The sequence below is a fragment of the Paroedura picta genome, chromosome 6 (genome assembly GCF_049243985.1).
Source record: "Paroedura picta isolate Pp20150507F chromosome 6, Ppicta_v3.0, whole genome shotgun sequence".
NCBI lineage: Eukaryota > Metazoa > Chordata > Lepidosauria > Squamata > Gekkonidae > Paroedura > Paroedura picta.
The window spans coordinates 60,530,746-60,544,393 of record NC_135374.1 but is presented as its reverse complement, the minus strand read 5'-3'; the positions used below and the strand labels follow the sequence as shown (position 1 = coordinate 60,544,393).

The 13,648-nt window shown below is 40.2% G+C and overlaps 1 protein-coding gene across 5 annotated transcripts in view; it reads right to left on the bottom strand.

Annotated features, from left to right (window-relative positions):
• Positions 1–5,617: 5,617 nt before the first annotated feature.
• The window catches only part of DYRK1A (dual specificity tyrosine phosphorylation regulated kinase 1A), a 190,237-nt gene continuing 182,206 nt past the window's right edge, over positions 5,618–13,648 (bottom strand). For all 5 annotated transcript variants that reach the window (XM_077342680.1, XM_077342684.1, XM_077342681.1 and 2 more), the window contains exon 12: positions 5,618–8,842. In XM_077342680.1, the coding sequence (XP_077198795.1) occupies positions 8,219–8,842 (624 nt within the window). In that variant the 3' untranslated portion in view covers positions 5,618–8,218. The remainder of the gene's footprint in view (positions 8,843–13,648) is intronic.

The window sequence follows — 13,648 nt, the reverse complement described above, 5'->3', positions numbered from 1 at the left end:
TTATAGGTATGCATAAGTCAACTAATCTCACTTGACATTCCTATGCATTAGTATAGATTGGCCGTACATAAAGACTTGGAAGTAAGACCCTCTAAGTCTGACTAGAGAGATCCAGTGCAGGCTCTGTTGACCAGTCACACAGCAGTGAAGGCAGAAGACAACAATACCTGGCTTCATCACACTCAAGCGAAAAGAGCTCCTGTTCCTATTGATGACCTAGTCAACAGATCAGAACATGAAGCTGACATCAGGGTAGCCAAGACCCTAGCAACTGGTGAAAGCCAGAGGAAGGGCTCAGAAGTGGGAAGCAGGACCTCTAGATGAACTTAAAATGCTTTGAAGTGACATGACAGCTAAACTGAGTAGTAAATTCTTTATTTGATGTAGGAGGCATGACAATCCTGGAAATACAGGGCTGTGAGGTATAGCCATCATTAAACAGGTTTTGTTCTCTGTTCTACCTACAAGTTGTTGGACCTCCCTTTTACCACCTTGCTTTCCTTGTGCCACTTGTGGTAACCTCAATGACAAGACCTTCACACAGATATTCATCTTAGAATTTAAGATGTTATAGGCCTGAACATTCCTTTATGAATATGCAAGTATTACACTTAACCACCTAGTGTCTTTGTCTTCAGAGAAAGTCAAAGGGGAGGCTCGTAAACTCATACTTTCTTCAGGAAACACTGGGGCATACATTACAATGTAGAAGCGTCCCTAACTCACAAAAAGAATAGTAGTGCTATCATTATTAATCTTGAGTCCTTATCGTATTCTTCAATATCAGGATCAAATTCTTTTAGTAGAAATGATTGGGAATCAAGAACTACAACTACTTAATGGTGCATGGGAATTAGATCACCAATTGGGAGTACTGTTTTCACATTCTAAAGTGAGTTCTTGTGGCTTCCATATACTCCCCGTGTAGAGTGAAGACTATGGTATAATATCTCTTATAGCAGTGGTCCCCAACCTTTTTATCACTGGGGACCACTCGACGCTTGACAATTTTACTGAGGCCCGGTGGGGGGGGAGTGTAATTTACTCCTCTACTCTCAACCACTGTCCTAACGCTCTCTGATCGCTATGGTAATGTTTAAACATCCCTTCAAAATAAGATAAAGACACGCCACTACAATGAACGTAAGGAACATTTTATTTTCATGGATATTTTAACTCATGACAATGACAAATCAATGGCAACCCTGAGCTTGTTTCTCTGCAACGAGATAGTCCCATCTGGGAGTGATCGGAGACAATGACACCCAGAGTGTGTTGTAAAGGGCAGGGGGGGAGGAAGGCGGCCTTCGCGGCCCGCCTCCAATTAGTTAACTGACCACATGTGGTCCACGGCCCACAGGTTGGGGATCGCTATCTTATAGGTAACAGTTTATATGAACAGGGCTGGAAAGGTTGGTAAGATAATAGAAAAGAGGGAAAACAGTTCATGATGATTCCCATTCTAATGATATTGTTTATAGTTTAAACACAAAACACAGTATTACTCCCCTTCTGGGGAGCAATTGAGCAGATAGTGGCAAAGGCCGTCACGCCGCCGCCTGAGGGAGACCCCGGCAGTCGCGCGGAGCATTAATTGTCAGCAGAATCTTCAGAATAACCTTTCAGTGGGATAGAGTAGTTTAGAGCAGTGGTCCCTAACCCCCGGTCTGGGGACCGGTACCTGTCCGTGGATCAGTCGGTACTGGACTGTGGCTCCTCCTTGTCCTCCTCCCCGGCTGCTTCCTTGGGGTCTTCCCTGCCACTCTGCTGCCGGATCACCTTTGGTGCCCTCCAGTGGCCGCCATGGCTGGGGCTCCCCCTCGGCGGGGCACTGCACAGCTGCTGCTGGCAGCGCCCCCCAACGGGTGGTGGGAAGTCAGGGACGCTGGTGGGAAAGCAAGTTGAGCAGGGGCTCAGGCAACGGCAACATCCCTCGGCAAAAGACTACCCCCCCTCCAGGCCTCAGTAAAATTGTCAAGCATTGACCGGTCCCTGGTGATAAAAAGGTTAGGGACCACTGGTTTAGAGAATACATTTCATTTCAAATGGGGACAGACTGACATGGAGAGGGGCAGAAGATAATTGTGATGGAGTAAACCAGAATAACACATGGACAGAGGATGGGCTCATGACTAAAATTATGCAGAACAGCAAACAACAGGAAATGTCTTTATTCTTCTAGACTCCTAGTATGTATTTAATTTGTGAAGAGATTGTGTACAAAGCAATGCCCCCTGACTGGAAAGGGAAGTGGACTTTGGATATCTAGTACCACAACTGTTGAAGGTGCAAGCCTTGAACAATTCCCAGCTTTTAAATTTGGATAGCTTTGTGCATGCAATGGCACCAAAGGCCAGAAGTAAGTAAACCTATTGGCAACTTGCAATACAGGATTCCATGCCTTTACAAGAGCCTTTCTTCCATGGTTAGGAGCTAGTGTATTGGAAGAGGTAATCGTAAATTTATCAAAATAATTGGAGCTTAGTTTTAATAACACTGTTAAGTGCACTCATGAATTTGCAAACTGAAATTCACTCAACATTGGAGGCCAGTTAAGAAAGGTGTTACAAATAGGGATATTGTAATGATCTTCTATTGTTTTGTTCAATATATTCTTAATTTATGGACCATGTACATATATTTTCAGAAAAGACCCACAAGTGTCTCTTTTGCTGTAACACAGGCATAAAGAGTCAAAAAGGGGACTGGAGTCATTTTTAAATTGATTTGCACAGCTTAGGTCAGTGAAGGTCTTAAGCAAGATAAATTCTGGTAAACTGCAATACAGGATGTGGTACAGTGGGTTAAAGGAACAAATGCTCCCGAATATACCTGGTTAAGCAAAAGTTGTCTTTAGAAATAGAGTTGTTTTGCAAAGCTCAGGAAGCTCTATATATAGTACAACAGCAAATTGCCTGGCAATCCCAGGCCCAATAGAGGCCCGACTGTTTTGGCCCTGGCCCCTGCTTGGTGGAACAAACTCTCCAAGAACATCAGGGCCTGATGGAACTAACACAATTCCATGTGGTCTGCAAGATGGAGCTCTTCCACTGGGCTTATGGTTGAGGCCTATTCAGACAAACATACATAACAATAGTGGGCCTCCCCCGTTGCAGTCTAACAACTCTTATTGCCTGCCTGAATGAGAAGAACAAATAGGAATATCACCAATTGTTTGGTTGATTTCACTTAATTCATTTTAGTGATCTTAATTGTTATTGTATATTACCAATGTTGTAAATAGCCCTGAGACAGCAGTGCCTATAGGGGCAGTTCTATTATTTGATAATAAAATAACCTCTGTTATTTTATATGTTACATGTTAAAAAATTGTTTATAGCAAAGTATTAAAAGCTATAGCTAATGCTACTAGGGTGGATTCTTTGGGTTTTAGTGATAGAGTTCCCTTTATTCAAATAAAGTTCTATCTGCTTATGGAATCTGTGTTCATTGATGGGCGTTGGCACTCCAGGCTAAAGGTCCAACACTGCTACAATTGCATTAGCTAGTTTGTGTCCAACTCTGTTGTTTAAAGTATTTAGGCTTTTATTTACTCCAAACTGAGTCTTTAAATTCCCAGGAACCATCTAATGATTGAGACACCTGCTGAGAATCTCTCAATTGTATTCTGAGTTGGATGTTGTTTTTAATATAAATGAGACCCTAGAAATACGCAATACATAGTCTAGTCTGTTTACAGATCATTACTTTGGCCTGGTTAAAGCAATGGACTTCCACATAATTCTGTGATCTGAGACCTTTTGTCCATCTTGGTTACTGAAATCATGTAAAGATCATATAAAGAAGTTCCTAATGTCCATCATACATCACTCAATGCCTCAAGGTAACTCTCTTTGGTCACTGAAACAGGGGCCACCTGCCTGCTAAAACTAATGCTGGAGAAAAATATATCCAATTATCACCTAGTCTCTAATTGGCTCTTCCTAGACAAGATGAAAAAGCAGTGATAAAACTCCTCCACATCTTCCTAGATGACTCATCTGAGCTTGATTGCTTTGAGTCTGGCTACAGGACAGGATATGGGGCAGAGAAAGCATTTGTTGCTTTAGTCTACCCTTTTCTTTGCTCTTACTAGATTTATCAAAAGCTTTTGATACTATGGGCCATACAATTTATTGATGCATTTGGAAGCAGAAGTAGGGATTAAGGGAGATACTTTGGACCAGTTGTCATCAGTGGGAGATGTGTGGCTCTACAAGGCTCAGCCTTATCACCCCCTGCTATTTAATCTCTATGTAAAGCCTTTAGGATTAATCATTTGTAGTTTTGGGTAGGTAGTCATCAACATGCTGACAACATCGAGTTCTGTATTTTTTAAAATCCAGATCACCTGGTGATGCTGCATAACTCCTGAACCATTCTTTTATTGCTATAGTTAAATTGCAAATAATGAATACGTTAAAATTGAATCCTGTTAAGACAGAGGTAATGCTGGTTGGAAAGTCTGCAAGGAAATTATGCTTGACTCTTTTAATGGGGTGCAGCTCACCTTAACTAACTCAGTCAAGAGCCTAGAGGTTATATTGGATCCAGAATTATTGCTGTGGTCACCTCAAAAACCATAGTTCATTCTATACAGGTCAGCCCCAAACTCAGAAACTCCAGTTGATACAGAATGGTAAGCCCAATTGTGCATTAGGGCAAACATATATGCTCCATCCATTCTGCACTCATTTGACTGATTGTCAATCAGTTATCGGGTTAAGGGACTTGTATTCACATACAAACCCTTTAATCGTATTCGACCCTCATATTTTCAGGACCACCTCTTACTATGCTCTGCCACAACACCATCTGAGCAGACTTCTGAGGGTGCCATGCTTCATATCAGTAAGATCAGCAACTGCCTGTTCACATTCACTGATGTAGCTCTTACTTTGTGCAATAGTATGCCTGACTCACACAGCCTACCACACTTCTATAATTCCACAGAATGCGCACCACAAAACATTCAGGAGGGCATTTAAGGGGATTAGAATTTTAGCAGAATCAGGAAGGTGTCTTTGTAATTAGAATTGTAGTCTTCTGTGATTATTGGCAGTATTATCCTGCTTAATATCCTGCTTTCACTGCATAGTTTTCAGCCTGTACTTTTACTTACTATATTGTTATAGCATACCTTACATTTGGCAGCTGGTTGTTCGCATTGCCTCACAGGTTTGTTGCAAGGATAAAATGGAGGAGAGGTTGATTTCATCTGCTTTGAGTCCCCCCACTGGGGAGAGAAGTGGGGTATAAATAAATACATTTGCTTTTAGGTATTATCTAAATAATAAATATCCAAAGGAAGTGGATTAAAAGAAATGCATATGTAGTTTGCAAATTAGAAATCCTACCTTTCCATTGGATTCAAGCAGAGATGAAGATGTATACTTACTTTGCTAATTCAATTAAAAACTCAGAATGATATATTATGCCTCCAACTTTTACTTTCATAATCTTTTAAATGCTGTCAAATGTAGCTGATCTTTACATGTTGACTATAACCATACCTAGCAGACCATGTCTTGGAGTAAGTCAATTGCATAGGAAGATTTTACTATGTTTACATTTTTATCTTAAATTATTTTTTTAAGCACAGTAAAGAGTCTGAGGACAAATTATTCAACTGTTTATCATACATAAGACTGCATGACTATAATACAAAGGGCTTGTCTTTTCATTTAACGTTACAATATACACAGCAAGTCCGGACTAGATCTTACAATCTGAACACAGGTATTTAACCTTTTTCCATGCTGTTTATGTTTACAATGCACAGAAGTCCTGTAACCAAACTGTGTAGTAAAGCACACAAAACTGGACTGTAACATAACACAGTATGCAGAAGCACTGGAGTTTATGATTTTTCATTACGTAGGTTTAAAAACAGTTTTAATTTTTGGTGCTTGCTAAGGTGTGGCAACCAGCACAGGAAAAAAAAACAAAACAAAAAAGTTACCCATATTTGTTACCCTTATATTCCTAGACAGCAGTAAGTACTATATTCCTTTTTGTATTGCTAAGCTCAATGTTCCGTTCCAAGAATGAGAGCCTTTCAGTCACCAAATGATTTTGATCCACAGAAGCACAAAAATGCTTCCATTCACAGGCTTGACATTTCAGTACAAAAGAAATATGGATCCCTTGATTTTTTTAAAAAAAAGATTGATTTACAAAAATTGCTAATTCCCAAAGAATTCTTTCACACTAACACTAAATTCAACCGCTCTGCTGCCATTATGAGGAATGGTGAAAAAGAACACTTGTTCAGAAGAAATGACCTAGTTGGTCACATAGAACTGACTTGTATGAAGTACATGGTTTTCTGCTGAATGACCTTTTTAAAAACTGGTTTAGTGGCAGAGGTAGATTACTGCTCTTGTTAGCACATAAAGGGGAAATAGAGTTAATCGGGGCTAGATAATAAAGTCCTCATCACTGTTTCCAAATGTATTTTACTATCTTCTATCTGTAATTTAATTTTTAATGGGTCCAGAAATATAGCAACTGCCAAGCTGACTGTGTTATATTAAGGCAGCAGAACCCCCAAATTAGGCACCTGTTAAATACAGCCTGCTAACCTCAGATTACGAGAGCTTTTTGCTTTACTCATACTAGTGTTTTGGACCTATTCATGCAATCAAGGTCTTGCCTTCAAGTTTACATTTATGCTAATAAGGAATACAAGAATCAACTGCTGGTTTCATAGCTTCTGGATCTAGTGTCCCTTTTACTTTCAGAAGCCTGAACACATTTATAATGTGACAGATGTTATAGTTTTGAATTAGATGTTCAGTACACAGACTGCTGTAAATGTATTGGCTATGAATTCAACAACAGTTCCAGTTTTGTTTAAGCAATAGTACAGCCATAATTTTCAACTGACATTTAAAAATGGTCTAGTTACACCTTGTGTCAAAGTGCAGAACTGCTACATTATTGGTTACAGACATCTATGTGCTATAAAAACAGCTTTGGTACAATAAATTATCAAAAAGAAAATAAATTTTTGTAAAATTCACAGCATAATTGTGAGGCAAAAAAGCAGTCACATAAAATTCTGCATTTTTAAAAATGTTCAGGATGAACAGAAGACATCTTTGTGCAGAAGTAATGGTGGAGAAACCACGTGCCCAGAAAAAGCAAAAGAAAGAAAAGAAAAAGAAAGGGGGGGGGGAGGAAAATAAAAGCAGGAAGGGACACAGTTGTAGCTATTTCCATCAAAAGCAAACCACTACACCTGTGACCTTCAACCAATAAGGAAGTCAACTTTATGACACACGCAAAGTGACCTTGCAATACCTTACAATAAGTGGGTCACAAAAGTCTATTTTAAAAGAAAGGCCTCTTGAATTACCCATTCTCTGTGTTTTCAGCATTAAGGACTATCTGCAAAAGCATGTCCAAAAGTGATTGCATCTGAAATGGTAGGCTCTTCTAACTTAGAGTCCAAATCCATAAGGCCAAAGGTTATCCCAAAGACCACCACTTACGACTTTCCCTGGACTGGCCAAGACCAACCTGTTGATTGCTTCTCAGTGCACCTTAGTTACAAGACCAGTCATGTTCCACTACTAGCTGATTGTGGTCTCAAATACAAGAGACACTGGATCCCATTTTAATTGCTGCTTTGATTCTCAGTAGGTTCAGATAAGGAGAGTCCTGATCACCGCAACTTAGCATGCTTAGGGTGCCTTATGAACACCATTACAACCGTCCCTTATTATATCTGAAGATTATATTTTGTAATCTGAAGGTCCCTCTTCCTTACAGCACTGCATTTCCATGCTCATGTATGTTTGGGAAACTAGAATGTGTATTACTCCTCCTCCCCCCTTTTAAAAACAAACAAACCCAAAGACCCATTTGTATGATCCTGGGTAGTGCTTTTAAGAAGCTGTTTGCAACTAAGACCAATATTTGAACAGTTATTCCTGTACTAGAGGGGGGCAAAAACTATGACTTGGTTGTAGTAATTAAAATAGGGGCAAAGGAGGTTCTTACCTCCTCAAAGCTACGTAGGATTGGTCTGGACATGGCTCTAAAAACTTCACTGTCCCTTTGCAATCTGTTCAAGTTTAAAAAAATAGTCAGCTTTCCCCTCCTATAGCGGTTCAGTAAGTCTATCTCCTTCTGATTCAAGCAGCTTTGCACTTTTTTTGGAAAAACACCACTTCTATAAAAACACACAAGAAACAAACTTGTTTCAGTTTAGTCACGAGCTAGCCACAGGACTTTGCTGAACACAAACTCCTGTCATGGGAGATTCTTCTCTATCAATTCCCTGTCTCATTGAAAGATGTCCTTCAGTCATATAATGAGCAGGACCTGTATTAGCAGAAAATTGGTATGTGGGATGTCCTGCTATGCCAGTCTCTTGGCGTGGATTAGAGTAGACTGTTAAATTGACGTCCATAGCTCCATTTTGTCCGAAGTCCAACGTATTAGCAGCCACTGGGCGGTTCTGATAGGCTTGATTGCCTTGATTACCAGTTGAGGAGGAAGATGTAGAGGAAGAAGTAGTAGAGGAAGACAGGGATGTCATGGAGTGGTGACTATGACCCACCTCCATAGAATCCTGGGTGGAGGAGCTATTTGTTGGAGAATTGTAGACCCTTGGCCTGGTCCGGCTAACCAAGGCCTGTTGTCCATGATGGTGGTGGTGGTGGTGATGATGATGATGGTGGTGGGAGGTGTTTCCATGGTGATGATGTAATGCATTCTGTTGCTGAGGGGTTACATGGAAAGAGGTTTCTTGAACTGGATGGGTTTCAACAGTGACTTGTGTCGGAGCTTCAGTGCCCGTCCAACCAAGAGGAGGAGGAAATTGCTGTCGAACCTATTATTAAAAAAGACTTATGGTAATTTTTTCTATTAAATATTTATATTTCAATTTTTGATACAAATTTACAAGGTAGCTAACAAAAGTAAAAGCCAACATGCAAATTAAAACCACATCAAAATAAGACAGTTCATAAAACTGGAAACAAGTCAATGAACAAATTGCACTGAATTGTAAGTTGAACACAAGGCACCTAAAAAACTCTTGGCCTGTTGCCTAAAAGCACAACCACATTATCACGAAGCTTACTGATATTTTGCCCATAAATTCTAAAAAAAAAAGGTATGTTAAAATGCATGTTTAAAAATGATAAACGATGCTTTGCAATGATATTAAGTATCTTCACTCTGGAAAACAGATCGGCTTTAGTTCAAAATTGCAAATCAACCCAACATTCATACATTCCTAGATGACATAAGAATGGCTTGACTGATAATAAATTGAAAAACCTTTGGCTTAGAAGTCACTATGATTTCACTTAACAACTATGAAGTAATAAATTACACAAGAGTAATATCCTTGATGGAAAGAAAGATGAACACCTAATCCAAGACATGATGATTGGTTTTGTATAGGAAAAACACAATTTGAATGGCCATCAAAAATCATGATTTGGAGAAGAGATATTGGTAAAATCACTGGCAAGGAAAATGGCAACAGAGTCAAGTAAACTAAAAATGCACATGGAATACTCTAGGTCTCCATGTCGTCATTACCATACTTCCCTTAATGGAATCAATGTTACTAGCATTTAAAGCCAAATCTATTCTGAAACTTGTACTTTGTTATCTTAAAAATACAATTGTTATCTTAAAAATACAAATAAATAATAGCAATGAGGAAGAATGTTTAAAGCTTGAGAAAATTTCAACCTATAGAAAAAGGAACTGAAAGAATATTTGCAACTTTCAAGTATGTGCAAAGTTATAAATAAAAAGGAAGGACTTGTTTACCATCTCCAAATTTAGGACAGCCAAGTATAAGAACGCTGCAGACCAAAAGCAACAAGGAAAGGAAGAACATAAATATATTTTAAATAAATAATGATGACTGGAATTTGGTTTTTCAAAGGCTTTCTGCTATCTGGCTATCTAAAGATAGCTATCTACACTTGAGAAAGAGATTGTTCCATTAATAATGCAGTGAAGAAAAAAAGGGGAACAAGCTGCATATAACATATAGTACCTCTATGGGGACTTTAAGGGATAGAGCAGGCCAGATATTGCGTCTAGACCACTAATGGGGTTGTCTATGCTTTACAGCATGAAGCCCATACAAATTGAGTAAATGTGATTGTACTTATGTATAACTGTCATTTGCATGGTGTAGTACATAGGCACACATATGACTGTGCATGTTTGCAAGTGTAAAAGTAATCCACAGCAGGAAAAGGAGGGAGGGATATGTGACTGCACAGAAGACCACTAAATGAACAACAGTTACAGATAAGTGCAACCCTGTTTTCATCATCATGGCTTCTATGCAGTCTCACATGAGAGAGTAGCAAGCTCAGCTTACAGAAAGAAGGAGGGCATGGGTGTTCTAGTGGAATAATGTCTCCAACACTGTTCTTCCCACAGTTGTCCTGCTCTTGGAATCAATGTAAATTGAGTAGTGCTTCACATATGTTGAGAGAGATGGCCAGGTGTCTGCCTTGCAGACAACAGCAATGGATATCTTGCTGAGGATGGCTGCAGAAGACATTGGCCTAGTGAAGTGCACTGCCACAGGAAAAAGGCAAAGAAAAAGGCAAGGAAAAAGGCAAGAAGGTGCATGTGTGTTTGATGGCAGAAGCTACCCATCGTCAAATTGTCTGAACCGAAGGGACCCTCCTCTTGTTGGGACCAGAAAAAACAACAAATAAATGCTCACTTTGTGAACCTTCTGTGTTCCTTGCAAGTAAAATAGTAATGCCCTCCTTATGTCCAGTGATTGGAGGCCATGTTTCTTTTTAGTAGAGGAGGAGGAAAGACTGGCAACATATGCAAGTTGAAAAGCTGACATAGCTAGAGATGGGCATGACCTGGTAAAATGCAGTTCAGTTTGTGGCCTGCCCAGTACATGAACCACAGTCAAGAACTGTTTGGCACTAAACAAACTGGTTTGTGACATGAGGTTTGTAGCATTGTATGACAGGAGGGCAAAAGACACCAAATTCACAGGGCATCTCTGGCTGACTGTTCTCTATCAACCCTCCAAGTTTGTAGCCTTTCTTGGAGTTCACAGGAGGTTATAAAATGTGGGTTCTCAGCCAAGGCACTACTGTTTGACATGGACAGAGAGACAGGGTGGCTTAGAATCCTGTCAACACCTAAGCCTTAGCAGAGGCCAGGAGTTCACAATCAGATGATAATAAACGAATGTGTTCTGCTAGTCTACAAACAAGATCTCTGACTCTGTCTAACTGTCAACAGAGGAGATGATGTGGAGTTGAGCTGATATATAGCTAGAGCAGAATGGGAACTCAGTTATTGACAGCCAGTTTCACCTAAGAAAGCACTTATCTGTAACAGTAGAGAAAAAATGAGGTCCTACATGGAACGTAAAGAATTATACAGTGAACTCAGTTTTGCCAATAAACTAGAATATAACAATGTTAACAACAATAATAGTAACAGAAGATAACAGTTTAACGGAATACTAATCAAACAGGTCCATGGAGTAGATTCAGATACATGGATTCTGGGAGGGAGGTTCAGGGGCCCAGTAGGTGCTGTTGATTCTGGCCGACCACAGCCAAATGCCTGGTGGAGGAGCTCCCTTTTGCAGGCCCGGTGGAACTGCTTTAGCTCTGTCAGGGCCCTGATATCCTCTGGGAGCTCGCTCCACCAGGTGGGGGCCAGGACAAAGAAGGCTGTGGCCCTGGTCGAAGTCATGGATTTCTTTTGGGCCAGGGTCCACTAGCCAGTTGGCAGTGGCAGAGCACAAGGCTCTTTGAGTAAGGTGACCAGATTTTAACATTGGTAAAGCGGGACACCATTGACCGGGGGGGTTCTTGATTAAAATTTTGGTCTCGTTTTTACCGAGTTCTTCTAGAATCTTCTTCTTCCATGCAACTACAGCGGCACGGTTGGTGTGGGTGAAACACTGGAAAGCAAGGGAGACTCCAACTACTTCTATATGGCTAGACAAATTAGCAAAAATGGCAAGACTTACTGATATAGTTAATAAGAAACCACCTGAAGAATATGACGAACAATGGTGTTATTACTTGGACTTTCTTTAAAAAGATAGTAGTCATTTTTAGGTTAAGACCAAGTATAATCTTGGCTGTTGTTGATGTTGTTGATGTTAATAGGGGGTTTTATGGGGATTTTATTGTGTTTTAACTGTTTATGTTGTAAACTGCCCTGAGACTTATTTGGAGAAGGGCGGTCTAAAAATTAAATAATAATAATAATAACAACAACAACAACAATAATAATAATAATAATCAATAATCAATAATCAATAATGCAATAGGGATTGACCATATATTTCTTTAAGACAGTATCATATTATTTTCTCCTACGTAATAATAATTGTTTTGCTAGCTGGTTTTTCTTTTTTTTTCTTTCTGTAAACACTTTATATGTAACAAAAATAAAAAATAAAAAAATAAAAAAAATGGTCTGTATGGAACAACAAAAAGTTTAATAGAACACAGAACGCAAAAATAGTATTGTTATATTATATTAAAAATAGTATTGTTATATATAGTATTGTTATCTGAGGAAGATCTAGGTCCAGACAGCATACTCAATCTGTTCCAAGAGCCAGCTCAAGATTTAAAACAGCATATGGGAAGAGACTGCCCCCTCCTGCCAGGAAGATTCATGGAAAGTGGTCTGGCATGGAGCAGTCTCAACATCTGAGACACAGAAAAGCAGCATGTCCCAGGGAAAGAAAAGTCTCGCCTTCTAAGACTGAGAAAGCATGCTGTAGGATCATTCTTCTGAAGGCAACTCCCATAGAAGCTAATTTATCACGAAGGTAGCCCAAGTGGTGTATGCACTAATCTTGGCTACTAGCACCCTACCTGTCCCCAGAACACTTGGCCACAGTGATCCATGGAACAGTCACATCCAGAGTAGACTTCTGTAACTCACTCTATGCAGGCCTTCCCTTGTCTTTGACCTGGAAACAGTTGGTGCAAAATGCAGCTGCTAGGGTCCTCATGAGATCATTCTGGAGGATCCACATATAACCTTTGCTGAGGCAGCTGCACTGGTTACCAATTAGCTTCTGGATCAGGTTCAAGATTTTGGTTCTTACCTTTAAGGCCATCCATGGCCTGGGTCCCGCATATCTGAGGGAACCGCTTGTCTAATTATTACCCCCACAGGGCTCCCTGCTTATCGGGTTTTAATCTGATTATCATCCCCAGGAGATACGCCTGGCCTTGACCAGGGCTAGGGCCTTTTTGGTCCTGGCCCCGACCTGGTGGAATGACCTCCTGGAAGAGCTGAGGGACCTGATGGAGCTGTCATAGTTCCGCATGGCCTGCAAGACAGAGTTCTTATGCCAAGCATTTGGCTGAAGCCAGGCTAAGAAAAGCAGGTCTCTCCCTGCAGGGCCTTCTTAATATTAAAATAATGCCAAACTTTCTTCTGAGGGTGCTTGAGATTTCTGCAGAATGAGAGAGGACCAGGTCCTCCACCATATGAAAGGTAGAGTTTACCTTTTGGACAAAGGCTTAGCCTAGACGGAGAACTACTCTTCATTATCAAAGACACAGAGAGAGCTCTAGGTTCTGACACCCTCTTGGCCAAGCTGATGATTAGAAAGATGATTTTAAAGGTAAGCTCTTTTGAGAGGACAAAT